Below are 20,314 nucleotides of genomic sequence, written 5' to 3'. Positions count from 1 at the left end.
TTGTGTTGACCTGGAAGAAGAGGTTATCATTTGGAAACCCATGATGGGGAAAGTTTTTTCAGCAAGGCACTGAAGAGGAAATCAGTTTGTGTGGGTCCAACAAGCAACAAGTCTCTCTCTGAAACCAACAAGAACGTTCCTGAGTGGTAACCATTTAATTTTAAGCAGCAGAGCCTGGTGAAGATTCATAAATGTTAAATTCTATGCACAGTATAAGAATTGCCTGATATCGGTGAACTTGGAGAAGTGAGAAGTGAGATTGGACTGTGAATTAAAGAACTTTTCTGAACTTATACATTCATTACATACACATGTGCTTAGAATTAGAAGGGGGTTGTTAGGTTAAATTAATAGTAATAAGTTTAAGATTGATCTTGTTATTATGTTTAAAGAAAATGAAAAGCAACTTTTGTTTAAGTGTGCATTATCTTGGTGAATTTCTATTGCTGCTGGGTTTTGGAGTCCTCTGGGCTTGAAACAAGTTGTAGTGGAGGGTGGTCATGTCTGAAGCCCACGATCATCTCCGTCATCTTGTCCACAATGAGACTCAGGTGGTTGCTCTCGCACCACATCACGAGATTCTCCACCTCTTCTCTGTAGAGCAACTCACCATTGTTGCTAATGAGGCCAACGACCGTCGTGTCAAACTGGATGACCCTGTTGGAGTTTAAATTCACCTTTGCTCTTGCAAACTTTTATACGATTCAGTTTCAAGGCAATTCAGCACATTATTAGATTGTAGTTGATAATTTAATACCTTTATTTCAAAAACAGCAGGCAAAAACAGTGTGGGGAAATCACATTGTCTCCCAATGAAGACCAAAATATTTCCACATTTAAAAGACGGATATATGGAAAGAAAAGGTTTATAATGAATGATCATTATAATTAAGTTATTAATTAATGGGACGTTGGGTCGAAGGGGCTGATTCCGTGCTGTATGTATCTATAATATTCGTACAAGCGGAACAAATATTCTCGCCTTCTGTAAAAGGACCATCCCGGACCTTTTATCAGAGGACGCATCGTTGTGGATTCCACCATTGGAAAGAAGGGGGATCCAATGCGTGAAAAAGGTGGACATCCAGATATCACCATCGATGCTGGCGTTAGGAGATCTGCTTAATGTTATAATAACTGAAAAAGATAATGGGAGGATTTTCAAGAGAGATCTCGGTCTCTAGGGTGGGGGCCTTAGGAGAGACTCCCCATCACTCTCCCCGGGTGAGAGTGGAGGGGTCCCAATGGCGGCGCCGGCGCTGCTGCTGCTGTTCAGCGGCAAGAGAAAGTCGGGAAAGGATTTCCTCACCGACACCGTTCGGAGCAGGTCGGGCGGGTTGGTGTCCGTCCCAGGGATTGGGGTGGGTTGGTGACCGTCCCAGGGATTGGGGTGGGTTGGTGTCCGTCCCAGGGATTGGGGTGGGTTGGTGTCCGTCCCAGGATAAGTGTGGGTTGGTGTCTGTCCAAGAATGTGGGTGGTGTTTGTCCCAGGATCGGGGGTTATCCATCCCTGAATTGGGGGGGAGGTGATCTCCATCCCAGGATAGGGGTGGTAGGAGTCCCTCCGAGGATGGGGAAGGGTGGGTGTCCATCCCAGGATTGTGTGGGTGGGTTGGTGTCCATCCCAAGATGGGGAAGGGGGGGTGTCTGTCCCAGGATTGGGGGGGCTTGGTGTCCGTCCCAGGATTGGGGGGGCTTGGTGTCCGTCCCAGGATTGGGGGGGCTTGGTGTCCGTCCCAGGATTGGGGGGGCTTTGTGTCCGTCCCAGGATTGGGGTGGTTTGGTGTCCGTCCCAGGTTTGTCTGAGGATGGGGGGGTTGCTGTCCGTCCGAAGATGAGAGGTTGGTTGCTGTCCATCCCAAGATGGAGGGTGCTTGGTGTCCGTCCCAGGATTGGGTGGGTGGCTTGGTGTCCGTCCCAGGATGTGGGGATTGGTGTCCGTCCCAGGATGGGGAAGGGGGGTGTCCGTCCCAGGTTTGTCCCAGGATGGGGGGGTTGGTGTCCGTTCCAAATAGGGGGTGGGTTGGTATCTGTACCAAGATGGGGGTGGTGGTTGATTTCCGACCCAAGATGGGGGCTGGTTGGTGACCGACCCAGGATGGGGGGGATTGGTGTCCGTCCCTGGATTGGGGGGAGGTTGTCAGTCCCTGAATGGGGTGTTGATGTTCATCCCGGGATGGGGGCTGGGGAGTTGGTGTCTGTCCCAGGATTGGGGTGGGTTGGTGTCTGTCCCAGGATTGGGGTGGGTTCGTGGTGTCCGTCCCAAGAAGGGGTGGTTGGTGTCCATACCAAGATGGGGAGGGTGGTTCGTGTCCGTCCCAAGATGAGTGCTGGTTGGTGTCCGTCCCAGGGATTAGGGTGGGTTGGTGTCCGTCCCAGGGATTGGGGTGGTTCGTGTCCGTCCCAAGATGGGTGCTGTTTGGTGTCCGTCCCAGGGATTGGGTTGGGTCGGTGTCCGTCCCAGTGATTGTGGTGGGTTAGTGTCCGTCCCCCGGATCGGGGTGGGTTGGTGTCCATCCCAGGGATTGTGGTAGGTAGATGTCCATCGCAGGATTGGGAGGGGTGTTTGTCCCATGATAGGGGTGATGTTGGTCCCAGAATAGGGGGGGATGGTGGTTGGAGTCCGTCCCAGGATTGGTGAGTTGGTGTTTGGCCCAAGATGGGGGTTGGTTGGTGTCCGTCCCCAGATAGGGGGGTGGTTGGTGTCCGTCCCAAGATGGGGGGGTGGTTGGTGTCCATCCCAAGATGGGGGGGTGGTTGGTGTCCATCCCAAGATGAGGGGTGGTTGGTGTCCGTCCCAAGATGGGGGGATGGTTGGTGTCCATCCCAAGATGAGGGGTCGTTGTGAACGACCCATGATGGGGGGGGTGTTGGTGTCCGTCCCAGGATGGGGAAGGTTGGGTGTCCGTCCCAGGATTGCTGGGGGGGTTGGTGTCCGTCCCAGGATTGGGGGGGGTTGTCAGTCCCTGTATGGGGTGTTGATACCTGTCCCAGGATGTGGGGTGGGGGGAGTTGGTGTCCGTCCCAGGACTGGGGTGGGTTGGTGTCTGTCCCAAGGATTGGGGTGGGTTGGTGTCCATCCCAGGTTTGTCCTAGGATGGAGGGTGTTTGGTGTCCGTCCCAAGGAGGGGGGTGGGGTTGGTGTCCATCCCAAGATGGGGGAGCTGGTTGGTGTCCGTCCCAAGATGGGGGCTGGTTGGTGACCGACCCAGGATCGGGGGTTGGTGTCCGTCCCAGGATTGGGGGATTTGTCAGTCCCTGAATGGGGTGTTGATGTCCTTCCCAGGATGGTGGGGTTGAGTTGGTGTCCGTCCCCGGATTGGGGCGGGTTGGTGTCCGTCCTAGGATGGGGGAGGGTGGGGTTTTTCACAGGATGTGGGGGTTAGTGTCCGTCCCAGGATGGGGAAAGGGGGTGTTTGTCCCAGGATAGGGGGGGTTGGTGTCCGTCCCAGGTTTGTCCCATGATGGGACAGGATGGTGTCTGTACCAAGATTTGGGGGTGGTTGGTGACCGATCCAGGATTGAGGGGTTGTTGTCCATCCCAGGATTGGGGTGGGTTGGTGTCCATCCCAGAGATTGGGGTGGGTTGGTGTCCGTCCCAGGGATTGGGGTGGGTTGGTGTCCGTCCCAGGTTTGTTCCAGGATGAGGGGGTTGGTGTCCGTCCCAAGAAGTGGGGGGTTGGTGTCCGTCCCAGGATTGGGGTAGCTTGGTGTCCGTCCCTGGGATTGGGATGGGTTGGTGTCCATCCCAAGATGGGTGCTGTTTGGTGTCCGTCCCATGGATTGGGTTGGGTTGGGGTCCGTCCCAGTGATTGGGGTGGGTTGGTGTCCATCCCAGCGATTGTGGTGGGTAGATGTCCATCACAGGATTGGGAGGGGTGTTTGTCCCATGATAGGGGTGATGTTGGTCCCAGAATATGGGGGGATGGTGGTTGGAGTCCGTCCCAGTATTTGTGAGTTGGTGTTTGGCCCAAGATGGGGTTTGGTTGGTGTCCTTCCCCAGATAGGGGGGTGGTTGGTGTCCGTCCCAAGATGGGGGGGTGGTTGGTGTCTGTCTCAATATGGGGGGGGGGGGTGATTGGTGTCCGTACCAGATATTGGGGTGGTTTGGTGTCCGTCCCAGATTTGTCTGAGGATGTGGGTGTTGATGTCCGTCCCAAGATGAGAGGTTGGTTGGTGTCCATCCCAAGATGGAGGGTGCTTGGTGTCCGTCCCAGGATTGGGTGGGTGGCTTGGTGTCCGTCCCAGGATGTGGGGATTGGTGTCCGTCCCAGGATGGAGAAGGGGTGTGTCTGTCCCATGATTGGGTGGGTTGGTGTCCATCCCAGGTTAGTCCCAGGATGGGGGTGTTGCTGTCCGTTCCAAATAGGGGGTGTGTTGGTATCTGTACCAAGATGGGGGGGGGGGTGGTTGATGTCCGACCCAAGATGGGGGCTGGTTGGTGTCCTTCCCTAGACGGGGGGTGGTTTGTGACCGACCCATGATGGGGATATTGGTGTCCGTCCCTGGATTGGGGGGAGGTTGTCAGTCCCTGAATGGGGTGTTGATGTCCATCCCGGGATGGGGGCTGGGGAGATGGTGTCCGTCCCAGGTTTGGGGTGGGTTGGTGTCTGTCCCAGGATTGGGGTGGGTTGCTGTCTGTCCCAGGATTGGGGTGGGTTCGTGGTGTCCGTCCCAAGATGGGGAGGGTGGTTCGTGTCCGTCCCAAGATGAGTGCTGGTTGGTGTCCGTCCCAGGGATTAGGGTGGGTTTGTGTCCGTCCCAGTGATTGGGGTGGTTCTTGTCCGTCCCAAGATGGGTGCTGTTTGGTGTCCGTTCCAGGGATTGGGTTGGGTTGGTGTCCGTCCCAGTGATTGTGGTGGGTTAGTGTCCGTCCCCCGGATTGTGGTGGGTAGATGTCCATCGCAGGATTTGGAGGGGTGTTTGTCCCATGATAGGGGTGATGTTGGTCCCAGAATAGGGGCGGATGGTGTTTGGAGTCCGTCCCAGGATTGATGAGTTGGTGTTTGGCCCAAGATGGGGGTTGGTTGGTGTCCGTCCCCAGATAGGGGTGTGGTTGGTGTCCGTCCCAAGATGGGGGGGTGGTTGGTGTCCATCCCAAGATGGGGGGGTGGTTGGTGTCCGTCCCAAGATGGGGGGGTGGTTGGTGTCCGTCCCAAGATGGGGGGGTGGTTGGTGTCCGTCCCAAGATGGGGGGGTGGTTGGTGTCCGTCCCAAGATGGGGGGGTGGTTGGTGTCCATCCCAAGATGAGGGGTCGTTGTGAACGACCCATGATGGGGGGAGTTGGTGTCCGTCCCAGGATGGGGAAGGGTGGGTGTCCGTCCCAGGATTGCTGGGGGGGTTGGTGTCCGTCCCAGGATTGGGGTGGGGGGTTGTCAGTCCCTGTTTGGGGTGTTGATACCTGTCCCAGGATGTGGGGGGGGGGGGGAGTTGGTGTCCGACCCAGGATTGGGGTGGGTTGGTGTCTGTCCCAAGGATTGGGGTGGGTTGGTGTCTGTCCCAGGGATTGGGGTGGGTTGGTGTCTGTCCCAAGATGGGTGCTGTTTGGTGTCCGTCCCAGGGATTGGGTTGGGTTGGTGTCCGTCCCAGTCATTGGGGTGGGTTAGTGTCCGTCCCCCGGATTGGGGTAGGTTGATGTCCATCCCAGGGATTGTGGTGGGTAGATGTCCATCACAGGATTGGGAGGGCTGTTTGTCCCATGATAGGGGTGATGTTGGTCCCAGAATGGGGGGGATGGTGGTTGGAGTCCGTCCCAGGATTGGTGAGTTGGTGTTTGGCCTAAGATGGGGGTTGGTTGGTGTCCATCCCCAGATAGGGGGGTGGTTGGTGTCCGTCCCAGGATTGCTGGGGGGGTTGGTGTCCGTCCCAGGATTGGGGGGGGGGTTGTCAGTCCCTGTATAGGGTGTTGATATCTGTCCCAGGATGTGTGGGGAGGTAGTTGGTGTCCGTCCCAGGATTGGGGTGGGTTGGTGTCTGTCTCAAGGATTGGGGTGGGTTGGTGTCTGTCCCAGGGATAGGGGTGGGTTGGAGTCTGTCCCACAGATTGGGGTGGGTTGGTGTCTGTCCCAGGTTTGTCTTAGGATGGAGAGTGTTTGGTGTCCGTCCCAAGGAGGGGGGGGGGGAGGTTGGTGTCCATCCCAAGATTGGGGAGCTGGTTGGTGTCCGTCCCAAGATGGGGGGCTGGTTGGTGACCGACCCAGGATCAGGGGTTGGTGTCCGTCCCAGAATTGGGGGTTTGTCAGTCCCTGAATGGTGTCCATCCCAGGATGGGGGTGTGAGTTGGTGTCCGTCCCCGGATTGGGGCGGGTTGGTGTCCATCCCAGGATTGGGGTGGGTTGGTGTACGTCCCAGGGTTTGGGGTAGGTTGGTGTCCGTCCCTGGGATTGGGATGGGTTGGTGTCCGTCCCAGGGATTGGGGTGGGTTGGTGTCCATCCCAGGTTTGTCATAGGATGGGGGGATTGGTGTCTGTCCCAAGAATGGTGGGGGTTTGATGTCTGTACCAAGATGGGTGGGGGTGGTTGGTGTCTGTCCCAAGATGGGGGCTGGTTGGTGTCCGTCCCAGGATGTGGGTTGGTTTGGTTCCGTCCCAGGATGGATAAGGGGAGTGTGTCCATTCCAGGATCGTGGGCTGGGAGGGTTGATGTCCGTCCCAGGATGGGGAAGGGGGGTGTTTGTCCCAGGATTGGGGGGGGTTGGTGTCCATCCCAGGTTTGTCCCAGGATGGGTGGGTTGGTGTCTGTACCAAGATTGTGGGGTGGTTGGTGACCGATCCAGGATTGAGGGGTTGGTGTCCGTCCCAGGATTGGGGTGGGTTGCTGTCCATCCCAGGATTGGGGTGGGTTGCTGTCCATCCCAGGATTGGGGTGGGTTGGTGTCCATCCCAGGATTGGGGTGGGTTGGTGTCCGTCCCAGGGATTGGGGTGGGTTGGTGTCCGTCCCAGGTTTGTTCCAGGATGAGGGGGTTGGTGTCCCTCCCAAGAAGTGGGGGGTTAGTGTCCGTCCCAGGATTGGGGTGGGTTGGTGTCCGTCCCAGGGATTGGGGTGGGTTGGTGTCCATCCCAGGGATTGGGGTGGGTTGGTGTCCGTTCCATGTTTGTCCCAGGATGAGGGGGTTTGTGTACGTCCCAAGAAGGGGGGGTTGGTGTCCGTACCAAGATGGGGGGGGGGTGGTTGGTGTCCGTCCCAAGATGGGTGCTGGTTGGTGTCCGTCCCAGGGATTGGGGTTGGTTGGTGTCTGTCCCAGTGATTAGGGTGGGTTAGTGTCCGTCCCCCGGATTGGGGTGGGTTGGTGTCCGTCCCAAGATGGGGTGGTGGTTGGTGTCCGTCCCAAGATGGGGGTGTGGTTGGTGCGCGTCCCAAGATGGGGGGGTGGTTGGTGTCTGTCCCAAGATGGGAGGTGGTTGGTGACCGATCTCTGATGGGGGGGTTGGTGTCCATCCAAGGATGGGGAAGGGTGGGAGTCCGTCCCAGGATTGGTGGGGGGGGGGTTGGTGTCCGTCCCAGGATTGGGGTGGGTTGGTGTCTGTCCCAGGGATTGGGGTGGGTTGGTGTCCATCCCAGGGATTGGGGTGGGTTGGTGTCCGTTCCATGTTTGTACCAGGATGAGGGGGTTTGTGTACGTCCCAAGAAGGGGGGGTTGGTGTCCGTACCAAGATGGGGGGGGTGATTGGTGTCCGTCCCAAGATGGGTGCAGGTTGGTGTCCGTCCCAGGGATTGGGGTTGTTTGGTGTCTGTCCCAGTGATTGGGGTGGGTTAGTGTCCGTCCCCTGGATTGGGGTGGGTTGGTGTCCGTCCCAAGATGGGGTGGTGGTTGGTGTCCGTCCCAAGATGGGGGTGTGGTTGGTGCGCGTCCCAAGATGGGTGGGTGGTTGGTGTCCGTCCCAAGATGGGGGGTGGTTGGTGACCGATCTCTGATGGGGGTGGTTGGTGTCCATCCAAGGATGGGGAAGGGTGGGAGTCCGTCCCAGGATTGGTGGGGGTGGTGGTTGGTGTCTGTCCCAGGATTGGGGTGGGTTGGTGTCTGTCCCAGGGATTGGGGTGGGTTGGTGTCCATCCCAGGTTTGTCCTAGGATGGAGGGTGTTTGGTGTCCGTCCCAAGGAGGGGGGTGGGGTTGGTGTCCATCCCAGGATTTGGGGGGGAGTTGTCGGTCCCTGAATGGGGTGCTGGTGTACGTCCCAGTATTGGGGGGTTTGTTTGTCCCAGAATGGGGGTGTTTGTCCCATGATAGGGGTGATGTAAGTCCCAGAATGCGGGGGGGAAATGGTTGGTGTCCGTTGCAAGATCGGGTTGTTGATGTCTGTCCCAGGATAATGGGGTTGGTGTCCGTCCCAAGAATGGGGGGATGGGTTGGTGTCCGTCCCAAGATGGGGGGGGGGGTGGTTGGTGTCCTTCCCAAGATGTGGTGGGTGGGCCTTTGTCCCAGAATGGGGGTGTGGTCCCATGATGGGTTTGATTTTCGTCCCAGAATGGGGGGGGTGGGTGTGGTTAGTGTCCGTCCCAGGATCGGGTGTGGGGTTGGTGTCCGTCGCAGGATGTCGGGTTTTGTGTCCGTACCAGAATGGCGGGCGGGGTTGTTGTCTGTTCCAAGATGGGGGGGTGGTTGGTGTCCGTCCCAGGATGTGGTGGGGTGGAGTTTGTCCCAGGATGGGGGGAGTTGGTGTCGGTCCCAGGATGGAGAAGGTGGGGCGTCCGTTCCGGGATTTTGGGGGGGGTGTTGTCAGTCCCTTAATGGGGTGTTGGTGTCCATCCAGGATAGTTGGAGGGTAGGTGTCTGTCTCAGGATTGGGGTGGGTTGGTGTCTGTCCCAGGATAATGGGGTTGGTGTCCATCCCAAGAAGAGGGGGAGGGTTGGTGTCCGTCCCAAGATGGGGGGGGGTGTTGGTGTCCTTCCCAAGATGTGGTGGGTGGGCCTTTGTCCCAGAATGGGGGTGTTGGTCCCATGATGGGTTTGATTTTGGTCCCAGAATGGGGGGGGAGGTGGGTGTGGTTAGTGTCCGTCCCAGGATTAGGGGTGGGGGGTTGGTGTCCGTCGCAGGATATCGGGTTTTGTGTCCGTACGTCTGTTCCACGATGCGGGTGTGGTTGGTGTTAGTCCCAGGATGTGGTGGGGGGGAGTTTGTCCCAGGATGGGGGGAGTTGGTGTCCGTCCCAGGATGGAGAAGGTGGGGCGTCCGTTCCGGGATTGTGGGGTGGTTGGTGTCCGTCCCAGGATGGGGAAGGGTGGGGTGTCCATCCCAGGATTGGGGGGGGGTGTTGTCAGTCCCTTAATGGGGTGTTGGTGTCCGTCCCAGGATAGTTGGGGGGGGGGAAGGGTAGGTGTCAGTCTCAGGATTGGGGTGGGTTTGTGTCCGTCCCAGGTTTGTCCCAGGATGTGGGTGGTTGGTGTCCGTCCCAGGGATTGGGGTGGGTTGTGGTCTGTCCCAGGATTGGGTGGTTTGTTTGTCCCAGAATGGGGGTGTTTGTCCCATGATGGGGGTGATGTCGGTCCCAGAATGTGCGGGGGGAATAGTTGGTGTCCGTCCCAGGATCGGGGTTTTGATGTCTGTCCCAGGATGATGGGGTTCCGTCCCAAGATGTGGTGGTGGGGGTGGTTTGTCCCAGAATGGGGCGGGGGTTGGTGTCCGTCTCAGGATGGAGAAGGTGGGGCGTCCGTTCCAGGATTGTGGGGTGGTGGTGTCTGGCCCAGGATGGGGTAGGGGGGGTGTCCGTCTCAGGATTGGGGAGGGTGTTGTTGGTCCCTGAATGGGATGTTGGTGTCCGTCCCAGGATGGGGAAGGGGGGATGTCTGTCGCAGGATTGGGGGGGGGGGGGGGGTGGTTGGTGTCCATCCCAGGATGTTGGGCTTGGTGTCCATCCCAGGATGGGGGGGCTTGGTGTCCGTCCACGAATGGGGTGTTGGTGTTCATCCCAGGATGGGCGGTGGGGTGTTGGTGTCCGTCGCAGGATGGGTGGGATTTGTTTCTGGGTGGGGTGAGGGCAGGCTCTCCTGTGATAAGGGTGGCTAACGGGGCGGGGGAAGGGATGGACAAGGCTCTTGTTGGGGTGGGGTGGATTGGGATGTTGACGGGGCACCTTGGCCAGAGGAAGGTTCCATCCCTATAATTCCTTCTGCTCTGGCTGGGCTTGGGCCAGGTTTATTGCCTCGTTATGCCTGCTACATTGAGAAGTGGGCACTCTGTGACCATTCCAGTGAGTCACTCATGCAGCCAGCTTAAAGTAGACGTACATGAGACCCTAACCCAGCCCATGAGCCCATGCCACCCAATGACATCCCTGTAATCAGTTAACCCACCGACCCTGTGTATTTTTGGAGGGTGGGAGAAAACTGGAGAGCCCGGTGGAAACCCACACAAAGACTGGGAGAACGTACAAACTCCTTACAGTTTTGAATCTGGGCCATTGATGCTGTAATGGTGTGTTAACCCCAATACTATCCCTGCCTCCACTGCTTCCTCCAGCACCTTGATCTGCACACCCACCACCCTCTGTGTGACGCTTTTGCCCCGGATCCAGAACTGCTGGAAGACCGCCAACATGAAGGTGTCAATGTGGCACATTCCAGCCTGCAGGAGTACGTGCTGAGGCTTGACACGGACAATGCGAGGGCGCTGTGGGGAAGGACCACAGTCTAGACCTACTGTTCTCTTTTTTTTGGCTATGGCCCCTTTGGGACCCTGCTCAAAGTTTATGGGTTCCCTTCCCTGTGAAGCTGTCAAGTTTAATTTCTTCCTTACTTCTCTCCCACCAACTGTGATGATGCCCCTGGTATCCAGAATTCAAGAAACCAGCAAAACATTAAAAATATTTTATGATTTCAGCCCGTGGACCCCTGTTGTTCGGGTTTGGGTGTGTCCCACAGGTTAAGAACCAGACCGAGGTGGAGGGTACAAAACAAACTTTTATTTCGGGAATAAAAGAGGAAACAGTGGAGTTGGTTTATCAAGTAGACCTTTAAACACATACACACAGTACGTAGGGGGAAAATATACACTGGAGCAACGAGGGATAACCGACAAAACTAACAGAGTTACAGTAACAGACACATTCAACGCACACGCTCTAGGTGATTGGACGTGCCCCCACCCCTTCGTCTGCATGGGCATGGCTCTTGCAACTTAGCCTCAACCCAACTACTCACCCCAACCTAGTATAAAAGGTGATACTCACCATCCATGAGGAGTCCATAGAGACAGAACAAAGGAGCACATGGTCCTTTTATGGTTCTGGGGGCAAAGTTGAGGGGCCAATCACACGGCTCGTATGGGCCCTGTTGGTGGCTGCGTCTAATGGCTCAAGGCCAAGTGCAGGGGCTCAGCAGGGGTGATCCGAGGTGATCCACCTGGGCCAATCGTGAGGGTCACCTTGATGGCTGGGTTGAGGTAAGTCCCAGGTTGAGGTGCCACAGGCATGGTAATGTGGTAAATAAAAAATGAATGGAACAGTGTACAGTGATGGAAACAACACTTAGGGCGGGAAGAGACTTGGAATGGTTTTCTTTTTGAAAATATGGTAACACAGGACAACAAATTTTTTTCAAAAGGTTGGCTTCCTGGAGGATAAAAATTTGGGATAGATAAATAATTTTATATTTGTTTAATCACATGGGAAGTTGAAGAAACAGAAAATTAACTTTAATTGAATTTAACACGGTTAATGTCCCTCTGAGCCAAGCTCCAGGGTTGATTGCACATGTTGCACAACAAATGTGCAGTCCAGCTCACCAATTTCACAACCGAAGTAGAGCTCATCGGCTTTCTTAATAAGTGCAGTCAGGCTGCGTCATTGAGCCAAATGTAACAGAGTGGATTGCAACTGTAGCGAATCTTCCTGAAGACAATAAATGCGATTGTTAAGCACACTCACCCTGCTTTTGCCTGAAGAACATGTGCCTCAACGTGCGTTCATTCTATACCAATGTAACGCACAGCATCCGTACATGAGAGCTGCTTTTATAGCCTGTCTGCATCTATCCTGACTAAGCATGCACAGGCCTAAGACATTTTCATGCTTGGACTGACCAAACCAGCTTGCTTTGTGGGCAATATATTAGTAGAGTTACAACTTATTTTTGTGATTTCCTGTTATATTTTATCTAAAATAAATGGTGCACAATAGGGAAAAATTAAGGTAATTTCACCCAATTGATCACCAGTCCAAAATCCCAAAAATACACCCCAAAATGTAATTTATTATAAATAAAGTCTCTTTTTGGTTAATGATTGCCTGTCACATCCCCACTGGGGGTCAAAGTTCTGCAGTCATTGGGATTGAAGACACCCCACCCCCCACCTCAGCCAGTTGAACTGATGAATTTACAACCCAGTGTTACAACCTCCTCGTGCATCCTGTGTGTTTTTGAGTTGGCAACTACGGCATATGTCGGCGTATAAGATGCATGAAAAGGAATCTCAGGGACATATGTGTTGTCATGTATCTACTCTGACAATAAATCTGAAATGCGATAAGACGTTATTTGAACCTCAGAGGTCGTCTTATAAAAGCCGAGCCTTATTATCCTGTGGTTTAGAATGTCCCCCGTGGCGATGAATAGCAGCATAAAACATTCTCATAACTCCTATGGTCCTACTGTTAAATCAATTTCCACTGAATCTTGCATTTGATAAGCTGGATTAATAGTGATGTTATAAATTTTAAATTTAGACACACAGGTATATCCCACTGTTGTCAGTGAAGGTTCGTATGGGTCCCACAGGTTAAGAACCAGACTGAGATTGAGGTACAAAGCACAAGTTTATTCTCAGGGGATGCAGATAGAACAGTGGAATCTAAATGGTAAATTAATTTAAACATACAGTCGTAAGGGGATGGATAAACTCTGCGGTTAATGAGGGAAAACCGACAGAACTTTGGAATGGCACAAACACATATACAGTAAACAATCAGATAAAGGTAACGCTACATGCCCCCACCCCTTGATCTGTACGGACACGGCTCTAACTAACTGGCCTCAGAACTCACCTCAACCCAATACAAAAGGTGATACTCACGGGCCACGAGGAGTCAAGAGAGAGAGCAAAGGGGCACATGGTCCTTTATAATCCTGCAGCAGTTATTGGGTGGCCAATCACTCGGGGGGCAGGCTGGGCCCCGTTGGCTGCTGTGACCAACAGCTCGAAGCCAAGTGCAGGAGCTCGGCAGGGATCAGCCCAGGTGATTCACCTGGGCCAATTGGGTGAAGGTGAGGGCTAAGTCCCAGCAAGCTGCCTGGAGTCCAGTACCTGGTCATTTGAACGGGCCAATCACGAGGGTCACCTTGATGGCTTGGGGCGAGTCTGGCCTTGATTGGCCATGCGATGTGTCCTCCGAATAGGAGCCCGGCGGTGCCACAATGTAGTAGCCACGATCTCTCCATTACACCCACTTTACGAAACAAGAGCATTCCCATGAAACCTTTCATAGGCTGAAATGACGTAAAGGGAAGACCCGTTCACTACTATTGGAGGGTATTTTCATGAAAGCAAAAATCCTTTCATAAACCGAGCATTTGTAAAACAGGTATAGCCATACATCATCACAGTAGCAGACCATTTCGACCCACGAGCCCAATTTTGAAGGGTGGGAGGAAACTGGAGCCCCCCGTGGAAAACCCATGCAGACATGGGGAGAACGTACAGACACCTTGCAGACAGTGTGAGATTTGGACTCTCCCCGGACACGCTCGCTGGCGCTGTGACAGCATTGTGCTGACCACCACACCAACCGGGCCGCCTTTGTATTAAAACGATAAAAATGTATTATAAATCTGTCTAACAGCACAGCAAAGGAAGCTGGCAGCTGGCCCCAGTAGCCATTTGCAGCAGCTGACGAACAGTGAGGTCTCAGCGCTCCCCCCGTCGGGTCCATCCGTCTAGTCCGATTGCTGTCGGCCCTGTGCGGGCTTTAAACAGCCTGTTAAAGGAGCCGATGGTAGTTTAGTTTAAAATACGCTAATAGAATTTAAACCTTTACTGGGTGATTTGTTTTTAAAATATTCTGACAGCATCCCTCTACTGGTTAGTGGGATGGTTGGTAAAGGGCATCTGGGACAGTAAGACTTGGGGTTGTCTAATACAATGAGGACAGCTCAAAACCTACATTGCAAGTGGAAATTCTGGGGTCATCTTGTGCACCAGCATATGCATGTGTGGCATTAAATGTCTCTTTGCTTTGTTGTGCAGGTTGGGTGTTGAGAATTGTGCCATTCTGAGGTTATCGGCCCCCATTAAGGAGCAGTTTGCCAAGGTAGGCAGGTTTGGCCTTACTCCCGGCTTCGTGCACCCCCCCCCCCCCCGCCCCGTGGCTTTGTCTTCCAACTGGCTCCCACTCCTTCGCCCTGTGCTCAGCCATAATTCAGTAAAACTCCCCTAATCCAACAGCCAGCTGCTCTCAGGAGGATCAGTGCCAGCACCACCAAGTTGGGGAATGGCTTCGTCCCATGAGCAGTGAGAATGTTGAACAGCCAAAGAACCTGCTCACACTCACCCTCCGAGACCCTCATGAAACTATTTATTTGTGTGGATGAAAAACTTGTCCTGCATATGTATTGTTTGTTTGTATGTCTATGTGATATCTCTACTGGAGTCCGGAGAACGCTGTTTCGTCATGTTACACTTGTACAGTCAGATGACAATAAGATGGGTTCTGGTAGCCTTGCCCTCCTCAGTAGGAAGTGCAGGTGCATCATTTTTACGCTGACTCAAAATACCTGGGCCCTGAATCCGATTGGTGCTCCCTAGTGTGGAGCTCATGAAGCTTCGTGCCGACAGGAGGCATCACTATCAGCTAAAGTCTCACGTTGAGGCTGAGCAGACCTGCCTAGAGGCTGCATTCTCAGCCGGGGCCACGGCCTGATATAAAATATTTTTGAAGAAACCAACTAAACTTGGCTGCTACACAGGGCAGGGGACCCATTAACTTTGAGCAGAGTCCAGTACTGGGAAAGGGTTGAGAATGGCCGCTTGAAAAAGCAGCAAGTGCATCGTTTTGTCAGGGCTGGTCTGGCCTGTGGGAATGCAGGCTTGAAGCCTGGCCTGTGGGAGCGCGAGATCTGTGAAGCCTGGCCTGTGAGAGCACGGGATCTGTAAAGCCTGGCCTGTGGGAGCACGGGATCTGTGAAGCCTGGCCTGTGAGAGCATGGGATCTGTGAAGCCTGGCCTGTGGGACACGGGATCTGTGAAGCCTGGCCTGTGAGAGTGTGGGATCTGTTAAGCCTGGCCTGTGGGTGTGGGATCTGAGGCTGGCCTGTGGAAGCGTGGGGGAGACGGATGTTTCAGAAGGAGTTGCGGCTGGTGTCCTGTACATGATGATCACGATTCCCTTCCCTCAGGAGCATGGGCTGGACCTCGAGCAATTACTGGGCTCCAGCGGGTACAAGGAACGCTACCGGGCAGAGATGATTCGGTGGGGGGAGGAGAAGCGTGCTCATGATCCAGGGTACTTCTGTCGTTTAATTGTGAAGGACGTGACTGTGCCTGTTTGGGTAAGGCCCAATCTTGGTGGGGCTGCGGCGGGGAAGGGACAGCAAGGCAACTCTGTGCTGAGGGAGGGGCGGTTATGAGGGAGGGGGAAAAGCCGAGGGAGGAGCATCGAGGTAGGGTTACGTTGCACTGAGGGAGGAAAAGGTTTGGGGCTGGGGTCAGCATCGAGTGCACCCAAGGAACCTAGGTCAGATGGAATGAGTTGTCAGGAGCGGGTGTGCTCATTGCCAGCACCCTTCCTGAACCACTGCAGTAATGGAGTGCTCCAACTGGGATAAACTGCATGTCCACTAAATGCACACAGTTCATTGTGAGCTTCAAATCCCCCAGCAAATTAGCCAGAACTGGGTGTGCGTGCGTGCACGAAAGAGCATCTTTCGCGCAGGGGGGGGGGGGGTGGTATGTGTGGGGGGGGGTAAGGAGTGTGTGTGCATGCTGAAGGTCTGACATGCAGTAGGAGGGAGTGCACATGCAGGGTGACTTGCAGACGGAAGGAGTGTATTTGCGAGAGGAGGGAGGGAGTGTGTACACAAAGACGACTGGCATGCAGCAGGTGCACGCGGGAGGAGAAAGGGGTGTGCGTGTGTGCGTGCAGGAAATTTGGCGCACATCAGGAGGGAGGGTGTGTGACCCATCAGCCCATCTTCCTTCCCAGCAGCTGATCAGCGACGCCAGGCGTCTCACAGACGTGGAGTGGTTCCGGACGCATTTTGCAGCCGTGACCCAGACAGTGCGGGTCAAGGCCTCCCAGGAGACGCGCAGACAGAGGGGTTGGACCTTCACCCTAGGTATGGCTGGCCAAGGACTCCTCCTGCTGGACTCACAGTGAGGAGGGCACGAATCCCCACCCCGCCCCAGCCACTTAACAGAGAACCTCCCATGCAGCAGGAGACCACTCAGCCTGTCCTGTCTCCTGCTTTGAGAGAGCCATCTACATCCGCTGGCTCCTGTGTGTCACAACCCCTTGAGCTTGTTAAATGTGCTGTGGTGCATGAAAAGGGCTGGATCTCAACCCAACGCAACTGTGCAGCTGTTGGATTGTTGCCGGATAATCAGAAATGACTCTAAATTGAGTGGAAAAGCAAATTGTGCAGAGGTTAAGTGAGAGGGCAGATGGGAGGTTATCCACTTTAGAAGGGAAAATGGACAGATGATTGCAGCATTCTGCCATGCAGAAGGACTTGGGAGGGCTTAGGCATGAATCGCAAAAGGTTGCAGGTGCAGCATGTTATCAGAAGGAAATCGAATGTTGGCCGTCATTGCTGGAGGGATTAAATTTAGGAGCAGGGAGGTGATGCCGCAACTGTACAAGGTCCTGGTGAGGATGCATCTGGAGAACTGCGTGCAGTTCTGGTCTTACTGGAGAAAAGATGGACTGGCTTTTGTGTTTGTACAGAGGAGGTTCGCCGGGCTGATTCCAGAGATGAAGGGATTAATTAGCCTATGAGGAGAGATTGAGTCGTCTGGGATGCACTCGCTAGAATTTAGAAGAATGAGAGGGGATCTTCTAGAAATGTATAAAGTTATGAAAGGCATAGATTAGATTGAGGTAGGTAAGTTGTTCCCATTGGTGGGGGAGAGGAGAACGAGGGGACAGAGCCTCAAGATTCAGGGTAGTAGATTTAGGACGGAGATGAGGAGGAACTGCTTTTCCCAGAGGGTGGGAATCTGTGGAACTCGCTGCCCATTGAAGGCGACATCAGTAAATATATTTAAGATAAGGTTGGATAGATTTTTACATAGTAGGGGAATTAAGGGACATGGGGAAAAGGCAGGTGGGTGGAGACGAGCCCATCATCAGATCACAATGATCACTGACGGGCCGGATGACCGACTCCTGCTGCTATTTCTTGTGTTTTTTTATTTCTGCATTCAGTGGCACGGCAGTTCATGCCACTGCCTTGGCAGCACCAGGGCCCCAGATTTGATCCTCAACTCTGGCGCTGTCTGTGAGGAGCATACACGTTCCTTCATTGGCTGTGCAGGTTCCCGTGCTCCCGGGGCTCTGGTCTCACCCACATCCCTACAAGGGGCAGGTTCGAGTTTATTTGTCCGATGTACACTGCCTGCTCCGTAACCAGCGTGAGACCAGGGTGCAGTTCCCCGCAGTCGGGATGGTGTCTCGTCACCATGCTGAGGTGTGAGAATCTTGGGAGTTGAGAGTGAGCATCGATTTCCCACACTGCACGGCCAGGGATAAATGCCAGGGATAAGTTCCAAATTCCCAGCTTCATTATCAAACCTTTCTATCTCAGTAACCCTCTCCAGTCCCCAACACCCCACCCTGTCCCTGTAATTCCCTCCAGTCCCCTACAGCCCTTCCTTTCCCTGTAACACCCTCTGGTCCCCTACACCACTCCCTGTTTCTGTAACTCCTTCTGGTCCCCTCCACCTCTCCCTGTCTCTAATGCCCTCTGATCCCCTACACCTCTCCCAGTCTCTGTAACCCCCTCCGGTCCCCTACACACCTCCCTGTCCCTGTAACAACACCCTCTGGACCCCTACACCACTCTCTGTCTCTGTAACGCCTACCAACCCCCTATATCCCTCCGTCTTTGTAACGCCCTCCAGTCCCCTACACCCCTCCCTGTCTCTGTAATGCCCTCCAGTTCCCAACACCCCTCCCTGTCTCTGTAACTCCCTCCGTTCCCCACACCCTTCTCTGTCTCTGTAATGTCCTCCAGTTCCCTACACCCCTCCCTGTCTCTGTAACCCCGTCCGGTCCCCTACACCCCTCCCTGTCTCTGTAATTTCCTTTGGTCCCCAATACCCCTCCCTGTCTCTAACCCCCTCCAGTCTCCTACACCCCTCCCTGTCCCTGTAACCCCCTCCGGTCCCCAATACCCTTCCCTGTCTCTGTAATCCCCTCCAGTCCCCTATACCCCTCCCTGTCTCTGTAACCTTGAACCTTCCATCAACTCCCCCCACCCCCACCTCACCCAGTGATATGCACCCTACCCTGAAGTCTGCAGTCAGTAACATGTATTCCTTTCCTTCCCCCCTCCCCCAATCAGGTGTCGATGACGCAGAGTCGGAGTGCGGTCTGGATGAGGGGGTCCACTGGGACTGGATCCTGAGCAATGACGGAGACCCTCAGGAGCTGGATCGACAACTGCAACCCCTGTTGGACTTCATCCGGAACCAGATAGCCCAGTGACCCAGCCGGGGTCGGAGGGGAGATGTTGGATGGGGCCAGGTTGCATCACCCACACTGAGTGTCCCGGGATCAGTTAAAGCACCCACTCTTGACCAGGGTTGGAGACCACCCCCCACCCTCTGAGAACCTCCTCTACCTTGTCTCCATGATGTGGTTCCACTGCATATGTACCCCACTGCTCTCGCTGGTTAGACTGCCAGTTAGTGTAAGAAGTCATCGAGCCAAACAGCACGGAAACAGTCGATTCGACACCTCATGCCCCATGCTAACCAATGACCTCCCCCCATTCCCACCTTCTAATTCCATCCCATGGCACCTGGCTTTTTATACCAGTCAAGGCATGAACGCTGTCCGTTACTCTCTCTCTGGGTGAAGAAGTACCCCTCCCCTCTCCTCCAAATCTCTCCTCCATTACCCAAAATCTTTGTCCTCCAGCTTAATCTTTCTCTGCAATGGGATGAATTTCCTGGTCTCCCTGACACCCCTCCCTGTCTCTGTAACTCCCTCTGGTGCCCTACGCACCTCCCTGTCTCTGTAACCCCCCCCCCTCCAGTCTCCTACACCCCTACTGGTTTCTCTAACTCCCTCCAGTCCCCTACACCCCTCCCTGTCTCTGCACTCTGGTTTCCTCCCACCATTCAAAAGGTACTGGGGTTATAGGTGTAAATGGACGGCACAAATGACTGTGTTGTACGTCTTAATTTATATTTAATGACCCTTGATTAGATCTCCCAAGTTTCTCTGCTCCAGGCACCACTTGGGATTGGGATTCAGGTCACTGGATGAGGAATGGGTTGAGACGACAGTCCTGCCTGATACCCCGGTGATGTTGAACTTGGCCGTCAGCTGCCACAGGAGAGCTGGGAGGCGTGCGTTGAAAGTTGGTTCTCCATGAGTGCACAAGACTCAGCTCTGAGATTCCTGGAGTCGGGGCTGGGAGAGGTTGCCTGTCACGCAGATATCAGTGGGCATCGATTCCTCATGGAAGAATGCCAGATGAAGGACAGGCAGGGGTGAGGGTCCTGGAGATGGAGTGGGGCAGAATGATGGGCATGGGGTGAAGTCCCCTCAGCGTGTGAGGGCTGTGGCAGGGACAATCATGGGTGGAGGACGGGAGCCAGCAGCCACAGCCGTGGTCAGTGTGGGGAGCTTGGAGCCAGGCCCTGACGATGCCTCACGAGGAAATCCCCATCTGAAGCTAAATAAAAGGCGTCTGCTATGTGCCCTCTCTCATACAGTGTCTGACTCCTTCAATTGATATTGTGTGTCCATCTCCCAATCTTGGTTGGACAGTGCAGAGGGAGCTTCATTCGTGTCTTGATCCCGGGAGTGTGATTGGACATTATGGACGGAGCTTCATTCGGTGACTTGACCCTAGCAATTTGTGATGGGATGGTGTGGAGGCAACTTCACTCTGTGTCTGACCCTGGGATTGTGATGGGACGGTGTTGAGGGAGCTTCACACTGTGTCTGACCCCGGGTGTGTGTAATGGGATGGTGTGGAGGGAGCTTCATTCTATCTGACCCCGGGAGTGCTTGATGGGATGGTGCAGAGGGAGTTTCAACTTGTGTCCGACTCTGGGAGCGTATGATGGGATGGTGTGGAGGGAGCTTCACTCTATCTGACCCTGAGAGTGCTTGATGGGATGGTGCGGAGGGAGCTTCACTCTGTGTCTGA

At 54.5% G+C, this 20,314-nt stretch overlaps 1 protein-coding gene across 4 annotated transcripts; it reads left to right on the top strand.

The window, feature by feature from the left end:
- The first annotated feature begins 1,231 nt into the window (after positions 1-1,231).
- On the top strand, positions 1,232-19,869 carry pmvk (phosphomevalonate kinase). 4 transcript variants are annotated; one of them, XM_069940615.1, is made up of 5 exons: positions 1,232-1,327; positions 14,181-14,244; positions 15,329-15,481; positions 16,138-16,267; positions 18,494-19,869. In XM_069940615.1, the coding sequence occupies exons 1-5, from the start codon at positions 1,245-1,247 to the stop codon at positions 18,634-18,636; spliced, it is 573 nt and encodes a 190-aa protein (XP_069796716.1). In that variant the 5' UTR covers positions 1,232-1,244; the 3' UTR covers positions 18,637-19,869. The 4 variants fall into 4 exon arrangements, with proteins under 4 accessions (XP_069796716.1, XP_069796715.1, XP_069796714.1 ...); XM_069940614.1 differs by having other exon boundaries at positions 16,135-16,267; XM_069940613.1 differs by having other exon boundaries at positions 1,232-1,336.
- Positions 19,870-20,314: the final 445 nt, after the last annotated feature.

Source organism: Narcine bancroftii, chromosome 5 (assembly GCF_036971445.1).
Source record: "Narcine bancroftii isolate sNarBan1 chromosome 5, sNarBan1.hap1, whole genome shotgun sequence".
In the NCBI taxonomy this organism is placed as follows: Eukaryota; Metazoa; Chordata; class Chondrichthyes; order Torpediniformes; family Narcinidae; genus Narcine; species Narcine bancroftii.
The sequence above is the reverse complement of the archived record's forward strand: the minus strand, read 5'-3'. Positions and strand labels throughout refer to the sequence as shown.

Bases quoted from the DNA above. Each gene is read 5' to 3' on its own strand.
- pmvk (XM_069940612.1), top strand. From the start codon at position 1,245: ATGGCGGCGCCGGCGCTGCTGCTGCTGTTCAGCGGCAAGAGAAAGTCG. The intron at 1,337-14,180 runs GTTGGTGTCCGT...TTTGTTGTGCAG, and splicing joins GTTCGGAGCAGGTCGGGCGG to GTTGGGTGTTGAGAATTGTG. The intron at 15,482-16,134 runs GTAAGGCCCAAT...CTTCCTTCCCAG, and splicing joins ACGTGACTGTGCCTGTTTGG to CAGCTGATCAGCGACGCCAG.